Raw genomic sequence first — 22355 nt, forward strand, 5'->3', positions numbered from 1 at the left:
CCCTCGATGAGTCTTGATAGACTTTGTGTTTCTTAGGAAGGACCTCCCACGATGAGTCTTTTGACTCCATGGAGGCCTGAATAATAATAATAATCAGCTTTTCTGATGCTATGACCCACTCCAAAACTCTTGAATCCCATGTTCTTTGTAGTATATGTTGTCTAAGATATTTTGAACAACATGGCATTTGTCCTAAAAAAAATTCTAGAATTCCATTTCCTGATTACATGCAGTTTCCTCTTCCCAATTTATACTGCCATAGTTAAAATCTCCAATGACAATCATTCTTCTTGCACCTGCCTAAACATCTTCTACTCCTCATCCTCTGTAGTCCCTGGCTTGTAGCAACACCCCACTAAATATCCTGTCCTGCCCACCTGTACCTCACGCTATATGCTTTCAAAACCATTAGTGCCACTGACCTCCAAATCCTCTAGTCTGAGAGGACATAAGTCATCACTTATGATAAGTGATATCTTCCCTTTCCCTTCCCCATTTTCTCTTTTTATCTTTTCAAAAAATGCTGTACCCTGCTACTTCTATTCCTGTCAGCATATCATCTTCTGTCAACCACATCTCAGAGATCCCAATAATCTTTGGAAAGGCTGATGCTATCAGCACCACCAATTCATCTCCTTTATTCCAGATACTCCTGGCATTAGTATAGAGACAAAAATATAATTATCCTCTCCAAACTCCACTGGATTCAGCATTAAAAAGATGTATTCCTCCTTTTCCCGAGCACTTATTCCCACAAGAGGCTGTCCTTGCTACCATCCATCCTGATAATTTTAGTTTCTCTGTATTGAACACTGACTCATTCAAAACAGCATTCTCTCCAGATGCCTATGTCTTTCTTCATTCAAATGCAAGCTGTCTCTCGCATACAGTTCCTTTCTGTCTTCAAATGCCCTCCAAGCATCCATGTACTTCAAGCCTGTCTTCTGACACATGCTGGCTATCATGCTATTTGTTATTAATGCTCTTCTCCTCAGCACTGCATTATCAAACCTGGGCAACACACTATCTCACCTGTCTGAGTCTTTGTCTGTACAACATCAAGCATGAATCTCAGATCCCTTGCCACTCAATTCACATTGCTTCTTAAGTCATTTGTGCCTGCCATCACAATTATCTCATCTACCCTTTCAACCTGTTTATTTGTCATAGCCACACCTTCTATCGTCCCGCCATTCAAACACTCCTCAGGCATTCTATCTTGCACACCATGGATCATCAAGTCTCCACACATCACACCTCCTGCCACTCTGTTCCTTCCTTGCTCACCTTCATCCTTCACTCTCTCCTTTTAACACTTTCTTTCTTTGTTCCCCTACTTACCTGTTGTCCTTACCTGGAGTGAGAAAAACGTTCTTCTCCTTTTCTATCATTCCCATAACTCTCACACTGCTACTCTGATTCGCTTTGTATTCATCATTTCCAATCGCTTAATCTCTTCTTTCATGCTTCTCAACTCATTCCCCAAGACATTCCACCTCCTATTTCAGTGCAATCTACTCACTCTTGCTCATCATTCATCCTCCCAACTAAAATCATCTTTGAAAACTTCACAATGATTCAAAATTACCACACCTCACCTCACTTTTATTTTTTCATTTACATTCTGCTCATTATCCTCACCCCATTATTCTCCCACCTCTGATGCAACGCTGTCGAGGTCTATTATACTAATCTCCGACTCACGAAGTTCTTTCCATTTCCTACATTTTCTGCATACATGCCACATGAACCTCAGTCTTTATATGGGCTTTTTCAATCAAAGGTGAATTAGCCAGAATCATACAGAGGTAGCAGGGTTTTTTCTCCTGAAACTCAGATCTTTCATCCATTGCACAGTAAATGAATCCTAGTATATGTGCAATTTTCCAGATAATATCGTTACTGGTGGTAGATGACATAGTGTTTAGTTAGTGAAGGTGTGTGTAGATAGCAGTGTATTTAGTGGGCTGTGGAGACTGGAGTACCCTCCTGTGATGAGTCTTAGACTCCTTGGGAGTATTATGTAATAATCATCATAATCATAAAACATTACAGAAATATTTCTATATTTAGATTTAAAAACTTAAACACTGTAACATAAAATAACTCCAGAAAAAAAAATAAAATAAAACATTCATTCCTGGGAAACATAGCGCAAAACGCTGCCATGAATTGTTGTGATGCAAGCAATACTTCAATCATACTTACTCTTATATTATCTTCACTTGCTTGAACTAAGGTGTTTTCAAAACATGGTACAACAGGCTCTATCACTTCAGAAAACTATTAAGAAAAACATTTACAACAAAATTTAAATATATGCAAGAATACAGTTTCAGATTGAGAAAACAATCTAAGTAATAATAAAGATGTCTTTATTATTAAATAATATACAAAGATACAAAGGTTATCTGGTCCAAGAGAATATTGTAATTCATATATATATATTAATGCTACAAACATCAGAAATATCAGGGAGAGAAGAGTGTATGGCATTGGCTGGTTTGACTAGTCCTGAAATTATCAGCATTAGCAAGACTTATTCAATACAGTTTGATATAGTTACAGCGATAGAATAGTGTCAGGGCTATACTGATATTATTAAGTATGCTGATTATAGTGGAAGAATTATTAGCAAAGGTATGCAATAACTGACTGTAGAATTGCAACAACAAAGACAAAGATTCAAAATGAAGGCGAGCATGAGTAATTTTTCTCTGTGACATTCTCCAGCATGAAATAGAAGACAAAATAGAAGACAGCATGAAAAAGAAAACATAGTACATATGATGTACATATGGAGGTGTAAAACAAAACTATGAACTGACAAATTTGCAAAATAGGCTTGAAGTGAATAATTGTTCTAGGAAACATCAACAAAGGGGGACATGCACCAGATGTAAGAATAGACATAAAGGAAGAAGAAAATGGAATTTATACAGTTACTGAGAGATAATCACCTAAAGCTACATGTGATTAAGGTATATTATTATTAGACCCCCAAGGAGTCAAGGACTAATTGAGGAAGGCCATAAATTACCAGCTATCATACCTGTTGAATTCATTCACACTACTTGCACACACGATATCCAATAGCAATCCATTCCAGTCATGCACCACTCTGTGAGAGAAAAATTTACTTGCCCCCCCCCCCTTTTTGACAGCATTCATTCTTAATTTCTAAGGATGTCCTCTCATCTTTTCCACACCCTCCATAAAATGAAAATTTCCATCTCTTGGTACCCTTGTATAAGTCTTTTTGTAGTTTGTAAGTCTCAAATATATCATCCTGTTTGCTAGTGTCTATAAATTCTCAATATATCTTCCTAATCAGCATTCTAATAACTGATATCATATTTGATGCTCTCCTTTGAACTCTCTCTCTCTCAACTGTATCAGAATCAACAACAGAAACCAGGAAACCAGACCTGCATGCAATAGTCCAAGTGAGGTCTTATTAAGGCTTTGTAAAAAGGCAAACTGACTACCTTATCTTTACATATCAAAGCTCATTTCAGCATTGCAATTATCTTTTAAGTTGTATTTGCAGTTCTTGCTACATGAACCCTGAACTTCAAATTCCTATCTACTAACACTTCAAGATCCCTAGCCTGATATCAGTTTCTTCTAGAATAACCCCACCAATATAATACAACATTGGATATCCAATCACACCAAACTGCATGAGTTTACATTTACTGACCACTATTTTTCTATGCCCACAATTTCAGCTTATTTAAATCATTCTGCAAGCACTGCAATCAGTAACACTCCTGATTACCCTACCTATGTTTCCATCATCCCCAAATAGCTATATGTTGCCTCTCAAATCCTTAATCCTTCCCAATGTCATAATGCATAGACTGAATAACAACAGGTCAAGAACTGATCCTTGTGGTATACCACTGGTTACCTTAAATCTTGGATACTCACATCTCCCATATGCCACTTTTGATATCAGTCAGTCAGTCATCTTCTTATCCAAGACAATATTTTATAATCCAATCCAATATCCTCCAGTTTATATAACAGTCATCCATGCTATTCAACAGCACAGAAAAAAGCCTTATAAAAATCCAAAAGTATCATGGTGTATCCATTTCACTTGTCCAACTCAATGGTAACATTATTATAGAATGTGAGCAAGTTGTACAAACATGATCACCTTTGTAATCTCACGTTGTTCATTGCAAAGTAGAGATTCTCTGTCTACCCATTTCTGAATGTGGGCCCTAACCAACTTTTCCAAAATCTTCCCTGCCACTCCAGAGATACTGAAAGGTCAATAATTCGATACATTGGTCTTTGTACCACCCTTAAGCAACATGATTACCACACACTCTTTACACTCCTCTGGAATCTTCCCTGTTTTGAGACTCAAATTATAAAGCCTGGTCAAAGAAATAGCCAGTTCAGGTGACCACTCTTTTAGCATCCGTGCTGAAATTCATCAGTCCCTATTGCCAAATTCTTATTCAGTTTGTGCAACATTTCCAATACTTCCTCCTCAAACACCTGAATTTCTTCATCCAGTTAAGAGGTATTCTTTCACATTAATTCTTTCTTTACTTACAGCATAACAATAGAATTCTTTTGTCTTTAGCTTGCAGAGCTAGTTTCTTTTCATACTCAGACTCAGCTCTCTGTACAATAGCTGTCACTCTTCTGGCCTACTGCTTACAATTTTCATAACTGACATCCTTCTTATGCACATGGTATTCCTACCACATCATATTTTTCATATGAATCTCTTGCTTAATAAGATTACACATCCACTTCATTCCTATCTTGGTTATTCTTCATACTGTAGGGACATATTCCAACATTACATCATTCAAGGCTTTTTCAAACACTTCCCATGCACTATCAATATTCCTACCATCTAACAACCAATACCATTGCACAGAACCCAGAATACTCCTCAGCTTGTCATAATTTTCTGCTTGGTAGTTCAGCATGTAACCTATTCTGAATGGAACAATCATAAAATTAGCCACTTCCCAAGTGAGTATTGTGTGATCACTTTCATTAACCCTGAGACAGAATAGTTATGTCTTTAACTGAAATCTGTTCTGATACTATAATCAGATCTAATACTCTTTGACCTTGAGTTCCTTCTGTTACAGGCTGCTTGAGGAAGTTGTCTCATTACAGCTCAATAAAATCAGTTTTGTTCTCCACATGAGAAGAATGAAATATGGAATTTGAGAAGGATAAATCTGGTGACAGCATCTTAGGATTTGTCTATAACTAAGTTAACACCACTCTGCCTTATTAAAGGAGACAGATTTACCATATTTTTTGCCTTATAAGATGCACTGTTGTATTGGATGCATAACATTTTTGTGCCAAATTTTTGAAAAAAAAATCTTCAGGTATATGCATTAAATTTTTCATCATCGTCATCATCAAATTACTGATATATATATATATACATCCTCAAGGGGTGTACAGGATATTATAGTACTACATGAAAAATTTACATCATTACTAACTTCCTATCTATAATTTTCCTCCAAATCAATCTGGTAGCTGTCAAGACTCCAACATTATCAGATCTTATATTTCTTCTAAGGCACTTTTTACTGTATCAATCCACCTATATCTTGGTCTTCCTCTGGGTCTTTTTCATTGTCAACCTGGCAGAGAACACTTGTTTTACTAATCTTTCCTCTCCATTCTGTTTAAGTGACCATACCACCTGAGATTAGCTCTGCTAACACATCCCTGGATGCTGACAGTGGCAAGTTCTTTCCTAATATCCTTATTTTTAATATGATATTGCCACTGATGCCATCTGTTCATGCCCCTAATCTTCCTCAGGACTCTCATATCTGCAGTCTCTAGTCTTTGGTCAAGTGTTTCACCTCTGACCCAGCTCTCAGATCCATAAGTTAAAATTGGCTTGAATACTTGAATGCTTGAATACTGTCTTGTATACAGCTAATTTAGTATTTTGGCTAATTTCTCTCTTACTCCCTATAAATTTATTCAGTTGACTTCCTACCATACCGGCTTTGTCGATTTTGTTGGCTATTTCCATATTTAATTTACCATCTTCACTAAAAATCGTGCCTAAGTAGCTGAAATATTTTACTTGTTCTATAGGTTCTCCATTTACAATGTAGTTGATATTTTTCATGCTTCTGCCTATTTTCATTGTCTTTGTCTTTTTAAATGCTGACCTTCATACCATATCTATTACAACAGTTATTCAATTTAGTCAGGGAATCTTGCAGACTTGTAGTGGGTTTATTTAGCAGTATAACATCATCCACATAAAGCAAAGAGCTGACATCAACATCTCCAATTTTGATATCAGGTTTAATACCACTTTCCTTCATAATGTGATCCATATAGATGATGGATAACAGATAACAGAAGGGATAATGTATATCCTTGTCTGACACCAGATTTAGCATTAAGCTACCTTCCTGTACTTCCTCCAATATTAACTGCTGACTTATAACTCAAATAAAGACTAAAGTATTGCTTGATATAGTGCCCCATTGATACCATATAACTGTAGCGATTTGAATAGCTTCTCTCTTAGCACCTTGTCATAAGCTTTTTCCAGATCGACAAAACTTAAATACAGATCATTGTTATATTCCCATGATTTCTCGACTATTTGTCGTAAAGTGAAGATCTGATCCTGACAGCCTCTATTTGGCCTGAATCCAGCTTGTTCTTCACCAACTTTTCTTCCACAATTCTTCTCAACCGTTTCTAAAGTATACTAGCATAAATCTTACCAGGAACACTCAGTAGGGAAATACCTCTGTAATTCTCACATTCAGTTTTCTTTCCCTTTTTATATATGGGCACTAGATCTACAAAACTTAAATACAGATCTTTGTTATATTCCCATGATTTCTCAACTATTTGTCATAAATCTGATCCTGACAGCCTCTATTTGGCCTGAATCCAGCTTGTTCTTCACCAAGCTTCTCTTCCACAATACTTCTCAACAGCTTCTCAAGTATACTTGCATATATCTTACCAGGAACACTCAGCAGAGAAATACCTCTGTAATTCTCACATTCAGTTTTATTTCCCTTTTTATATATGGATACTACGATAGCTCTACTCCAATCATCAGGAATTCGTCCCTCTATCCAGGCCTTCTGAACTATGAAGTGCAGCCATTGTAGGACTTTTTTACCACCATACTTCAGCATTTCTGATCGAATATCATCTACTCCTGCTGTCTTTTCACATTTCAAGACTTTGATGGCTTTTTCTACTTCAAGCATGGATATGTATTCCTGAATGAATGCCTATCGAGTGTTTTTTACCACTGTGCTATCACTGCTTGTTTCATTTAGCAATTTTTCGAAGTAATTACTCCATACGTCAAGGATAATTTTTTCTCCCGTTTTCATGTCACCTTTATCATCTCTATCTCCTTTTACAGCAATCTTTCCTCCATTCCTAAGCTTCTTCAACAACCTGTAGAATACCTTGCCACCTTCTTGATATTTATTTTCTATGTCCTTGCCAAAGTCCTCCCATGACTTTTGTTTAGCTAGTTTTACACAGTGTTTAGCTTTCTTACATTTGTCTCTATATTCTCTAAGAGCACAAGCTGACTTATTTGCCAGGAACTTTTGATATGTTTCTTCTTTTCCTTCACTGCCACTTTAACTTCCTGTGACCATCATGGAGTTCTGATTTTTATATCCTTACAGACAACTTCACCACATACCTCTTTGGCTGAATCAATCAGTGTTTTCTTCAGGGTTTGCCACTGAATCTCCAAGGTTTGGTTCCTGTTCTCAAACTCTTTCATTTTTTCTTCAATCATGTTTGTATATTTTAGTCTACAGTTCACATCTGAGAGCTGCTCAACTTTTATTCACTTTAAAACTTTCTTACATGGTATTCTTTTCAATGTGAAATTCAATTTTATCCTGCTCAAGACTAAATGTCACTTCCAATTTCAAATCTGCACACTCCGGTATCCTGCAGGGATACCGGAGTGTGCAGATTTTTCTCCTGCAGGGAGAAAACATCAGTATCAACAATAACATAGTCAATGATACTTTTCTTATTCCTTGCCTCTTCTCTCCGTGTGAATTTGTGCACATTTTTATGTTGGAACAGTGTGTTAGTAATAACCAGTCTATGTCCTGAGCAGAAATCCAACAAGTATTTGCCATTATTATTAGCTTTGCTCTTTTCTCCAAATTTTCCCAAAATATTTTTGCATGTCTGACAATCATATCCTACACTGTTATTTAGATCCCCAACAAGGACCAACTTTTCCTTTTTCATTGTGTCAGTTGCTTTCTCTAAAGCCTCAAAAAATTCCTCCACTTCTACCATGGAGGAATTGTGCCATTGGCACAAATAAATCTCACTGTCCAGTTCCCCATTCTCATATTTGCCCACATCACTCTACTTGAGACTGCCTGCCATTCAAGAAGATTAGCCTCATATTTAGTGTTGAATGCTATGGTTAATCCTTCTTTTCCTTGATTGTCATTGCCTGAATATAACATTTTGCATTTAATGCTCAGAAAGATCTCACCAGTTTTTGCCTTTTTTTTGTTTCAGTCACCCCTATTATGTTGATCTGGTACTTATCCAATTCCTCAGCTAGATCCATTACTTTGCCATTCAGGTTTCTTATGTTGATAGTACCGATCTTGAACTCTGTTGATATTGAGTTGGGGTGGGTTTTAGGATTTGTTCCAGTAGCTGACTTTTCGCTGTTTGCCCTGGCTCCCTGGCCAAAACAATGGGCCTTGTTTAATCAGACGACACCCCATTTGGGGTGTCACCCGGTTAAATTTTTATCCATATATCTGTTTATTAGATAAAAAAACAATTATTCTTTAAAAAAATCATCAAATCATTAAAAAATTGAACATAATAAATGTAATATATATATATATATATATATGTATATTTAAAAAAATTTTAATGACTAGAACCAAGGTTTATATAAAAAAAAACTTTAATTACACTACTTGTTTCGTCTAAACTTAGACTTCATCAGGTGTCAGATAAACATATAAATACCAGTAACAATCTAAAGGAATTAGTTTTTTAAAACACAGAGTAACGTGTCTAACACTGAAAATAATAAAGGCTAGAGTTTAAATAGAACAATGAACTCTGACTGTATCATTATGCACATGTGTGCGTATAGGGTCTCAAGAGCACCAATATCAAATGGTAGAGCAGTAAGAGTCTGCTAAATAAACTACTTTTTGAACAAAGGAACCTTACAAACTATAATAGCCTGAAAAGAGCCTTAAGGACATACTATGAACAAGAAATATGCACACTATACACCATACAAACTTAATGGAACACAATATGTTAGTTCAGGCTTTCCAGTTTAGTGACGCATTATGATATTTCAAATTATCATGTGTGTGTGTGTGCATGTGAATGAATTTCTCATCCTACAGATGTAGTGAATAGTGAATATCAGGCCAATCAAATATCAGCCTACTTCCAACACAGCAATGAAACCAATAAACAATAGCTAACTGGCATCATCCTCAGATAAGTTTAATAAAAATCTTTGAGGATGCAAGCTGACATTACATCTCAACCGAGATCAACATAAAAAAAAAAAATCCATTTATTACAAGTGCTGTAGTTACAAGACTGAAATACATTAAAGCAAAAATTGTAAAGATATATAATTTATTGTTATTGTATATGTTACCAGCAAAGTGTGAAAAGCAGGCATTGTATAGAATGCCTAGGCATTCTATACAGTGTGGGACGTTTTTAGGCAAAGCATGAAATGTCTGTTTGATTTTAATATTTTACATACTTTCCCTAGGCATTGCATAGAATACCTAGGCATTATATAGAATGACAAATACTATTTTGGCAAAGTGTGAAAAAGGCTTTTATTGAAAAGATGCATGTGAAAATGTAAGAAATACAAAATGTAAGATACAGGATTTTTCTACAGAAAGGTAAAAAGCCCAGTGCTGAAACACTTGTTGCTACAAGGTAGACAGGAATGGCATTTTGAATTGCACTTAACCTTTTTCATACAAAAGCACTTCAGATTTTGGCTCTTGGTCTTGCACGTACACCTCACAAACCCTTGGCAGCTACTCGTGGGCTGAGTGGAAGCGGCTGACCGGAGAGCTATTTCGTGGTCAGGAATGTCTCCAACTCTCAGTAAGTCCATGGGACATAAAGTGAATTGTGATCTGGTATAGAGTTGGTTTAAAATTGCTTCAGCAGTTCCAAGTCAGTAAAAGCCTGATAAAAGCGTTATACAATGGAGCCATAACTTTAACTTACTTCTTGGTGGCGCTAGTGTCCTTGGTAAATGTGGCGGTCGAGTTTAGCTAGTCTAGAAAACGTGTTTTTAAAGTTAAATATAGTGTGGCTTTTTGTCACAAATTGTGCTGCAATTGTGTATCGGTTAGAAACAAGTGTCCTTCAGTGGTATTATTGTTTAGAACTGTGTTGTATATATTGTGTTTTCACTGCCGTTTGTTTCACTATATCAACGTGTAAAGATGGCGTCCAACAAGAAACGTACGTCAGCGGCGCGCAGGATTTCTACTACTACAAGAAAGGCCGGCTCAGCGTTGGATTTTTCGCAATGGATGCATTGCGGAAACTGCTATATGTATGCACCGAAAAATGTGAAGGATCTGTGGTCGGTCTGGCAAAATGAAAAGAACGAAAATGTCGACGTATGTGAGAAGTGTCGGGATAGGCTGGAGCGTTTAGGAATGGAAGCTGACATCGGGACCGTAGCGGAAGAACTTCGGCGGGAGTTTATGAAAATGAAAAATGACCTTCATCTTCTTCATGAGGAAGTGGAAGTGATCGGTAAGGAGATACTGGAAGTTAAAGCGGAGTTTAATGTGTTAAACAGAGAAATTAGGACTATAGAGATTACTTTAGCTGAAGTAACTAGAACAGGATTACATATGGGTGAGTCTTTGGTGAATGATTCAGTAATAAATAGTATGGGAGTGATTGTGAGTCAATATAATAAAACCACAAGTGGCCTAGAAGAAATGAGATGTAGTGAGAGTGGGGGGGTAAGTAATAGAGAGTTGAGTAATAAAGCTGGGAGAGTCATGCTGAATAGTGTAGAGAATCAGTCCATGAGTGTGGACTTGAATGAAGTTAAGAGTAGTAAAATATATGGTGATTCTATGATTAAGGGTATGGAGAGTGGTATGCATGAGGAGTGCTTGGCTGATGGGACAATAGAAAGAGTGGCTTTAGCAATAAAGAGAGGGCATGAAGCAGACAAGATGATAGTTATGGTGGGTACGAATGACCTGAGAGGTAGTATAAATCGGGTAGGAAAAGATTTAAGAACATTATTAGATATTGTGAAGAGGAAAAGTGTCAATGGGAGAATAGTGTGTGTGCTGCCTCGTTTTGACAATTACGAGTTAAGTAGACGAGCAATGATAATGAATGATATGATTGCAAGAATGTGCAGAAAAAGAGGTCTGGAGTTTGTTGATGTTTGGAGTGTGTTTGAAGGAAAAAGGCAGTTGTATGCTAGAGATGGACTGCATCTTAACATGGAAGGACATAAGCGATTGAAGAAGTTATTGTTTTCTGAACAGGTTGAAGTTATTGGGCAGGGAAACTAATATTGAAAAGGTTGAGTGTAAGAGAGAGAAACTTTAGCACTGATTGTGTATTTATTGATCCTTATAGGCTGAATAAATTGCAGAAGAGAGGGGATAAAAATCTGCATAGGACTACGGTAGTTAATGACTTATATATCAGTTCTAAAGCCCGTACAAGATCTAGAGGGAATCTGCAATTTTTGTATACCAATGCTAGAAGCATTCGAAATAAGAGAGAAGAATTTTTGGCATTAGTCAGTGAAATCTCACCAAAAGTTGTAGGCATTAGTGAAACTTGGCTGTCAGCAGAAGATGTGGTCACTGGAATTGAATGTGATGGGTACACTATTTTCAGGGAGGATAGAGAAGATAGAACAGGGGGAGGAGTACTGTTGATGATAGCTGATGTGTTGCAGCCAAAGAAAGTAGTATATCATGTTGATAGACATGTGAATAAGAGTTCATTTGAGGCAGTCTGGTGCGAAATAGCGACCAACGCAACCAAATATACAGTTGGATGCTGCTATAGGCCAGGGAGTACGGGGGGAGATATTGAATTCATGCATCAGCAACTTAGTGCAATGAGTGAAGGCTTGGTGATTATTATGGGGGATTTTAATTACGGTGATATCAATTGGAAGGAGGAAATATCACGTAGCAAAAAGGAAATGGAATTCATACATCTTCTACGAGATAATTACTTGAAACAGCACGTAACTGAAGGGACACGTGGTGTGAGAGTGTTGGACCTGGTTATTGGTTCAGAGGTTATATGCATAAGTAAGGTGTCCTCGTTACCTCCAGTTGGTGAAAGCGATCATATGGTATTGACTTGGGAGGTTGCAAAATCTGTGGATTTTTCTATTAAGAAGGGGTATGTACGGAACTACAGGTTAGGCAATTATAACAAGCTTCGGAGTGAGCTTGCAGCCATCCCATGGCAGAACATATTGCAAGGGAAAGATGTTAGCAGTGCTTGGGATAAAATCAGCGGGTATCTGACGAAAGCAATATCAGATTGTGTCCCCATGGTTAGGAGGTCAAACAAGGCCGGCATTAGATGGATGAGTAGTAGTATCAAGCTTGAACTGCAAAAAAAGAAAATGTTATGGAGAATTTACAAGGAGAAAGGCGATCAGGACACCCATGAGCAGTACAAGGCTCAAGCTAGGAAAGTTACCAGCATAGTAAGAAAAGCTAAATCAGATTATGAGAAGACCTTAGCCAAAGAGATCAAGGGTAATCCCAAAGAGTTCTTCCGCTATGTGGCAAGTAAGAGGAAGAATGACTTCGGAAGGATAACCTTAGTGGGTGCTGATGGTATTAAGGTGACAAAATCAGATGTAATAGTCGAGTTACTGAGTGATCACTTTTCAAAAGTCTATCACCCAAGTGAGGATATCTCTATACCTACAGCAATACCTAATGTGAGAATTGAAGCTAAAGAATCAGAGGTATTAAATATATTGCAAAACTTAAATGCAAACACTGCGGTAGGCTTAGATGGAATATCAGCTCGGGTGTTGCGTGAATGTGCAAATGAATTGTCAACCCCTCTCACCTGGATATTTAACTTAAGTTTGAACTCTGGTATGGTCCCTAGGGAGTGGAAGTTAGGCAAAGTGGTTCCTTTGCATAAGGGTGGCTCTAAAACTGCGGTATTGAATTACAGACCAATCACCATCTCAGGAGTAGTGGTAAAAGTATTGGAAAAGTTGGTTAAAGACAAAATTCAAGAATGGGTGGATCAGGATATGATACTCTATAGAGGCCAACATGGTTTTGTTAAAGGTAGATCCTGCCTTAGCAATCTATTAACTATTCATAATAGAATAACATCTGAGTTGGACAAAGGAACTGGCTACACAGTGGTACTTCTGGATTTTGCTAAGGCTTTTGACAGGATACCCCATAGAACACTGTTACGCAAATTGGAGCAGATGGGAATGGATATTAAATTGGTGATATGGATAGGAGAATGGCTCAGGGAGAGATACCATAAGGTGGTGTATGGAGGAGCCGAGTCCAGAATGAGGCAGGTGACCAGTGGTGTGCCTCAGGGCTCTGTGCTTGGGCCAATGTTGTTTAATTTGTATATAAATGATATAGGAAACGGCTTAAAGGGAGATATTCAGTTGTTTGCTGATGATGCAAAGTTGGGTAGTGCAATAAAAAATCAAGCTGATGTTGAAAGTTTGCAGGATGATTTAAATAAGCTGGTAAAATGGGCAAAAGATAATGGATGTCAGTTCAATGTGGAAAAGTGTAAACTTTTCCACATTGAGCTACATCTGTGTACTACATCGATGGAAAGGTACTCCAAGAGATTGATGAGGCTAGGGACTTAGGGGTATTGGTAGATAGGGAGATGAACTTCAGAGGACACATTGCTAAGGTGTCCAAGATTGCACATAGGATTACTTGGTTGTTGAGGAACACACTGACATCCAGAGATAAAGAGGTCATTATTCCTCTTTATAAAGCATTGATACTTCCACATTTGGATTACTGGTCACCTGGATTCCTTAGAGATGAGGAGGCTGTGGAGAGGGCTCAGAGAAGAGTGACCAAGTTGGTGAGTGATATAAAAAATGCTCCCTACATTGATAGATTGAGAGCTTGTGGATTGCAGAGATTGGTTGATAGGCGAAGAAGAGGGGATATGATAGAAACATTCAAATTACTAAAAGGTTTTTATAGGATTGATGCAGGGGAAATGTTTCAGCTGTGTGAAAGTGATGGAAGAACAAGAGGTCATCTCTGGAAATTAAAGAAGAGTGTGGTTAACAAAGGTGTCAGAACAAGGTTTTTTGCCTGGAGGGTGGTGAATGAGTGGAATTCATTGCCTGACTTAGTTGTGAGCTCTTTGTCTGTAAATGAATTCAAGAAGAGATATGACAGATATTGTTTTGCTAGTTTGGGTCTCCCGCGATGAGTCTACTGACTCCATGGAGATACCCGTAATAATAATAATAATAATTCTACAAGTCTGTGCCCTCTGCATCATTCACATTATTCGCTGTGCTGTTCTAACAATTTTAGCAATATCCCCAAAATTTTAGGCCCTTACCACAATCGCTCCCAGACAGCTCATCTCCTCTCCTTCTTCCAAGATTTTTCCATCGACTGTGTACTCTACTTTCCATCTTTGCTTCTGAAATTTCAAAACTATACACCTAACCTAACCTACCCTACCCTACAATAACCTAACCTAGCCTACGTGACTCGCCTTGCGACATTAAACGTCACTGTCAGGAGTATTTTATACTTTGCCGATTTGCCTTTTGGCATTCTATACAATGCGTCAAAATCTAAGCGTTTTTTCATACTATGACGTCCCACATTCGGCATTCTATATAATGCCTGATTTCACAGTTTGCCAGTAACATATATACTATTAAAATGTAATCTTATTCAACTGCAACTATAAATTACCAACTACAGTAACTATTATTAATACATTATACAAAAAAAAAAGAAAAATTTGTATGAATTTCATTGTTAAAAACCAGAACAATATGCATTGTAAACATATAATATATAATCATAATTTTAATTAAAAAACTATTAAGTTGTCTTTTTTTTTTTAATAGAAATCTAATGTGGAAAATGAACCATAATCTGCAACACTTAGTTGCTGTACTTTGTAAAATAACATGTCGGAATGTCACTCAAGAGAATTATTATATATACGTAAATATTTTTGAGATTAATAAAAAAACGCCAATGGAATCAGATACTCATCACACCCAAAGCTCATCACCATGCCTTAAATTCATTCAGTGCATCAGCATTTACAACAAACACAGGCAATGCATTCCACTCACCAAACACTATCATGCAAAAAACCTCTCCTCACTATTTTGTTTATACCTTTTAGAGGTATAATGTCATCAGAAAAAAAAAGCAAACAGTTAAGTTTGATATCTCAGATTCTGATATCAGGTTTAATGCCACTTTCTTTCATAGTCTGATGCATATATTATTATTATTCAGGCCTCCATGGAGTCAAAAGACTCTTCGTGGGAGGTCCTTTCTAAGAAACACAGGTCTATCAAGACTCATCGAGGAAGGTTCCTCCTAGGAAACACAAAGTCTGTCATACCACTCCTTAAATGCATTGACCGTTCTTGCTCTCACCACTCCATTAGGCAATGCATTCCATGGTTCAACCACCCTCCATTCAAAGAAACTACTCCTCAACCTCTTTCTCACAGTTTCCTTTCATAACTTTCAGGGATGGCCCCTTAACATGATTCCTTCCTGCTGTTCAACCAAGGGAAAGAACTCCCCAGTGTCAACGCTGTAACCACCTCTCAACAGTTCAAAAGTCTCGATCATATTACCTCTCCTTCTTCTATACACCAAAATCTGCAGCCAACACTCCCTCAGCTGATCCTCATAACTAACACTGCACAATCCCGACACCATCATTGCTATCCGCCTTTGTACCCTATCCACAGTTAATTTATCCCCTTCAAATCCTGGGAATCAGATCTGAGAACAATAGTCTAAGTGTGGTCTGATCAGAGTCTTAAACAACAGAATGATAAACATTTTATCTCTGCAGGTCAGCGTTCTTCTTATTATTGCAGCAATCCCCTGCGTTACCTTCACTACCTTTGCAATATGTCCCCTAAATTTCAGGTTTCTATCAATCATCAAACCCAAATCTCTTGTCTCTCTCTTACTTCCTCCAGTTTAACTCCTCCCATAGGGTATGCAGTGTTCCATCAATGTGTCCAAACCTCAAGACCTTACATATTGCTGCATTAAACTGAAACCCCCCATTCATTTGCCCATCTAACTAGTTGATTCAAATCCTCTTGCAGGGCTACCACATCTGCACTATTACTAATAACTCTTCCCAACTTCGCATCATCTGCAAGCAACCGAAAATCCCCTTGCAATCCACGGACAATGTCATTGATATAAAAGGTTAAACAATATAGGTCCCAGCACTGAGCCCTGCGGAACGCCACTTGCAACCTTCTGCCTCTTTGATATTGCTCCACCATACACAACACTCTGATACCTATTGGACAGCCAATCCTGAATCCAGTTGACTAATCTGACATCCAGACCAATGTGCTGCAACTTTAATATCAGCTTATCATGTGGCACCCTGTCAAATGCCTTTGCTATGTCTAGTAAAATGGCAGTATATACCTTTCCCTCATCTAATGCTCTTGTAACTTTACCATAAAAGGTTAGCATATTGCTAAAACAAGAGCGCCCCGTTCACAAATCCATTTTAACTCTCATTGATAACATTATCCTCATCCGCCCAATGCTGTATATGATCCTCACTACTTTCTTCAAGATCTTACTAACTACTGATGACACACAAACTGACCTATAATTAGACACTTCCAGTCTGCTACTGCCCTTATGCAATGGCACTATCTTACCTTCCTTCCATTCCATGGGACCTTTCTCGCAGCCAGACATTCATTGACAAGCCAGGTCAAGGGTAATGTCAGTTCCTTAGCACATTCTCTCAAAACTCGTGGTGAAATACCATCCACTCCCACAGCTTTGCTAACATCCAGAGTACTCGGTATGTGGAATAGACTATCCTCCAGCACCTCTAAACCTCGAACCTGCTCTATCCCTCTAGTATTCAAATTAACTCCTCCAGGATGAAATACTCCAATAAAGTGTTCATTGATAAATTCCACTATGTCCTCTGCATCAGTCACTCTATTCCCATTTTTATCCCACAATGTCATTCTTCCACAGTCATTTCATCTCCTACTCGCCACATAGCTAAAAAATTCTCTAGGATTTTCCTTGGATCTAAGGGCAAATCTTTTCTCATATTCCAGTTTCGCCTTTCTTACCATACTAGTCACTCTCCTGGACTGTGTCTTATATTCTTAATGCATCTTCTCTTCACCTGTCTCCTTATATCTCTTCCATAGCCACTTTTTCGCATGTAGCTCCTGTTTAACATTGTTTGTCATCCGCTTTACTCCAAATTGTGTCCTCTTCTTTACTCGTGGAATACAGCTTACCATTGCTGCTAACTAATATTCCTTCACAATTTCCCGAGCACTAATGATATCCCGGCCTTCCAATTCCTCCCTCCACGAAACTTCCTTAAGTTGATGTGTTAGACTATTATAATCACCTGCTTTATAATTTCACATACATTCCTGTTTCTTTGATACTCCTGCATGTCTATTCATTTTCCAAGTCAAAACCATATGGTCACTCTCTCCAACTGGTGGGAGAGATGGCATCTCAGTTATTATAACCAAATATAAAACTCTTGAGCCTCTTGTTCCCTCTGTTACATGTTGCCTAAGACATTTGTCCCTCAAGAATTCTAGAAATTCCATTCCACTATTGCTACATGCATCTTCCTCTCTCCAATTTATACTACTGTAGTTAAAATCTCCCATAACAATCATTCTTCTTGTACTTGCCACGCTCAACTGTCTCAACATCTCCTGGTCCCTACCCTCTGTGCTCCTTGGTCTGTAGCAACACCCCCACTAAATATCCTGTCTTGCCCATCTTCATCTCACACCATATGCTTTCAAAATCATTAGTGTCACAGTCTTCCAAAGCCTCCACTCTTAGAGGACATAGGTCGTCACTTATCATAAGCAGTACTCCACCACCATGCTTTCCCTTCCTATCCTACTGAAAAATGCTGTACCCAGCAACTTCTATTCCTGTTATTATATCCTCTTCTGTCAACCACATCTCTGTGATCCCAATAATCTTTGGCAAGGCTGATGCTATCAGTGCCACCAATTCCTCTCCCTTATTCCGAATACTCCTGGCATTAGTATAAAGCATAAAAATGCCACTGTTTCTATACCCAGCATTATCCCCTCTAGACTCCACTGGGCTCGTTGTTACCTGATGTCGTCCCCTTTCTCCCAAGTACCCATTCCCACAAGAGGCCACACCTGCTACAATCCACACTGGGACACACTGACTCATTCAGAACCACAATCTCTCCAGATGCCTACGTCTTTCGTCATTCAAATGCAGGCGGTCTCTCGCATACAATTCCTCTCTGTTCTCAAACATACTCCAAGCATCCACATATTCGAATCCTCTCTTCTGACACATTCTAGCTATTATGTTATTCAATATTACTGCTCTTGTGCTCATCTCATCACTATCATACCTAGGCAACATGCACACTATCTTTCCTCTCTGTATCTTCTTTTGTACAACCTCAAGCAAGAATCTCATATCTTTTGTTGCCCAATTTACATTACTTCTCAAGTCATTTGTTCCCACCATCACAATCATCTCATCCACCCTTACACCTCTCTTAATTGCCATAGCCACACTTTCTCTTGTACCTCCAGGCAAACACTCCTCACGCATCCTATCTTGAACACCACGGATCATTTAGTCCCCATACATTACACCTCCTACCACCATATTCCTCGATTGCTCACATGCATCCCTCACTCTCTCTCTTGTAACAGTTTCTCTCTGTGCTCCCCTACTTACCTGCCTTCCTGACATCACTCTGTCCCTGGTTCCAGTGCTCCCTTGCATTCCTCTCATTCCCTCTTTTCTACTGTTTCCATTCTCTCCTCTTCTATCATTCCTATGTCTCTCTCTCATTCCCTCTCTTCCACTTATCCTATTCTCTCCTCTTCTATGATTCACATACCTCTCTTCTACTGTTCCTATTCTCTCCTCTTCTATCATTCCCATATGCAATGGAACTATCTTATGCTCTTTCCGCCTTTTTACCCTTGCCAGCTGAGACTTTGAACATCAGTCATTTGTGCTACAGCTACTAAAATTAATATAGTTGCAGCACAAATGACTTGGATGGCGAAAAAGGGACTATGGATAGAGATTGGAGGAAGTTTGGAAAGTAGTTAGCATGTTTTCCATATATGATAACAGTGAGTAGAGAAGGAAAGCAGAGCTAATGTATGTCAAGATGGCTGAGGTGTGTGAAGCAAAGGGTTTCATGTTTAAGAATCTATGAAGTGAATTTGAAGGGAAGATGGATTGGTTTAAGGTTGATTGATTGCATTTGAATGGACCTAGTGTTGGACAATTAAACTGAGAAAGCTCAAAAAACTGATGGAATGTATAAAGGTGGGAATGAGATGGATACAAATTAAATCAGAGTCAGGACAGTGAAACAGGAATGGTCAGACTGAAGAGAGGAATGATGTATAACAGCGACAACAGGGAATGATGGTGATAGTGAGATGATCTCAAAGAAAGTGCAAGTATTTTATTTCTATACTAATGTAAAAAGTATTAGAAATAAGGAGCCGAATATGTTACATTGATTGCAACAGTATGTCCAAAGATAACGTGTAAATGAAATTTTGTTTTCTGAGGAGGATGTACTGTTGGGAATAGAAATGGAAGAATATCGAGGTGAAAAGAGGAGAGGAAGTAGCATGAATGATAGCAAAGGAATTGTATCTGCAAAGAGTAGAAGTTGAAAATAGTATTGTGTGGTGTGAAGTTGAAATTAACAGAATAGTATATCTAATGGGATGGTGCTATAGGTCAGGAAATGTACAGAATACTGATTGTGAAATGTTTAGGTCAGGAAATGTACAGAATACTGATTGTGAAATGTTTAGAGAGCTCCTCTCAGGCTCTTTTCATTGTTAGGTCACGAATGAGTGTCTGTCTAGTAAGGGCAGGCCTCATTCACGATCTAACAAAACCATATGGTCACTCTCTCCAACTGGTGGGACAGATGTGGTCTCAGTTATTATCAACTCTTCTGATGCTATGACCCAATCCAAAACTCTGTGAAATGTTTAGCATTCGTTTGGCATGTAATTCTAATGGAAATTTTAATTACAAGAATGTTGAATGGAAGGAAGACATAGGGTATGAGAATGAGGAACATGAACTGGGTGAATTGCTGAGGGATATATTATCTTAATCAGCATATATTAGTGTTGGGTTTGTGATATCCTCACAGGATGTGCTTGTTAATATGATATCAACACTGCCACTGGTTGGTGAGAGTGATCATGAGAAACTGGTTTGGGAAATAATGAAACAAGAAAAGGTTATGTTCTAAAAAATATATATGTGGAATTATAAGGTTGGGGATTATGAAAAACTCTGAAGTCAACTAGCATCAATATGGGATTGATGAGCTTTAGAGAAAGAATGTAGACATTGCATCAGTGTATGGGTACTCGATCATTAGAGTGTGATTACCAATAAAGTGTACAAAACATGCTTTCCTGGTGGAATAATGAAGCAAATAACCGATGCATTGCAGAAAAGGATATACCGAGCATCAAAATTAGTGGTAGTCGTGGGCACAAGTGACTTAGTTGGGGAGAAAAAGAATGTTAATAGAAATTTGAGGAAGTTGTTGCAGCAGTAAAGAAGAATATCGTTCTTGGGAAAGTCATAGGCATTGCCCAGATATGACAACAGTGAATTGAGAAGAAGAGCAGAGATAATGAATAGAAAGATGGCTGAGTTGTGTGAGGCAAAGGAAGTTCAATTATTAATCTGTGGAGTAAATTTGAAGGAAAGTTGGAATGGTATAAAGCTGATGTATTACATTTGAATAGGTTTGGTGCTGGGATTTAGAAAGGCTATTGTTTTCTGAGAAGGCACAGAGTCAAGAAGTTAATGTAGCAAATGATCAAAGTCTACCTGTGATGTAGGATAGCACAAATCAAAGGATTGTATGGCAGGAGGAAGATGGATATGAGGTTGAAGATGTGGTTGCAGCAGCACAAGATGATGGCATGCATAAAGGTGAGGATGAGATAGGTAGGAATGGAAATAAGAGTCAGGATCAGGGAAACGGGAGTGGTCAGACCAAAGAGAGAAGTGTGGTATTGCAGGTATATGTAGAAGTATAAAGCAGGTGATTATAGGAAGCTCTGTAGTCAGTCAGCATCAGTACGTTGGTAGATGATCTGAGCGGAAAAGATGTTAACAATGCATGGAAACTAACAAGGTAGTATCTGAAAAGTCAATGTATGACTGCATACCAAGAGTTATGCAAGTAAATAGAGTAGGAGTGAAATAAATAGTAAAATTAAGCAGGCTGTGCTGGAAAAGAAAATGTTATGGAGGAGGTATAAGGCAGTTGATGGTCACCCCTTAGGCACACCACTAGTGAGTTTCCTCTTCCGGAATATTGCTTTCCCATACACAACTTGCTGATACCTAATCAGATAGCCAGTCTCCAATCCAATGCAGCAATCTAATATCCAATCCTAACCACTCTAGTTTGACTATCAACTTATCATGCGGTAATCAATCAAAAGCCTTTGCAAAATTGAAGTATACTACTGTGTATCCCTGTCCTCTTTCCAATGAAGCCCACACCTGATTGTAATAAGTAGATTACTAAAACATGACCTCTCTTTAACAAATCCATGCTGTCAAACCCAAGATAATAAATAAAAAAAAATAACAAATCCAAGATAATATCATTCTTGTCAATATACTTCTACATTCTGGATCCTGGTTCTCACCAGCCTCTCCAACACCTTAACCAACATTTGATACACAAATAGGCCTATAATTTGATGCCTGAGTTCTATTACCTCCCTTATGAAGAGCCAAAATCTTGCCCCCTTTCACTTCTTTGAAATTCAACTCAGTGCAAGATCCCTATTAAAAAAATATGTCAAAGCAGATGCCAATTCCCTTGCATATGCCTTCAAAATATGGCGTGATATATCATATCCCACAGCCTTATTAACATCATAGTTGCTTAATTCCCCATATACCTCTTGCTCACTAACAGTCAGTCTCTCCTCCTCATCATCAACT

General features: G+C 38.1%; 1 protein-coding gene across 4 annotated transcripts in view; it reads right to left on the reverse strand.

The window, feature by feature from the left end:
• LOC150106232 (voltage-dependent calcium channel subunit alpha-2/delta-3-like) overlaps positions 1–22355 on the reverse strand; it is a 2133114-nt gene that overhangs the window by 1553923 nt on the left and 556836 nt on the right. For all 4 annotated transcript variants that reach the window (XM_090393048.1, XM_090393049.1, XM_090393047.1 and 1 more), the window contains one exon: positions 2209–2283. In XM_090393048.1, coding sequence (XP_090249174.1) covers positions 2209–2283 — 75 coding nt within the window. The remainder of the gene's footprint in view (positions 1–2208; positions 2284–22355) is intronic.

This window comes from Typopeltis vanoorti, chromosome 5, assembly GCF_054136105.1.
Source record: "Typopeltis vanoorti isolate ZY-2024b chromosome 5, IOZ_Tvanoo_1.0, whole genome shotgun sequence".
Lineage (NCBI taxonomy): Eukaryota > Metazoa > Arthropoda > Arachnida > Uropygi > Thelyphonidae > Typopeltis > Typopeltis vanoorti.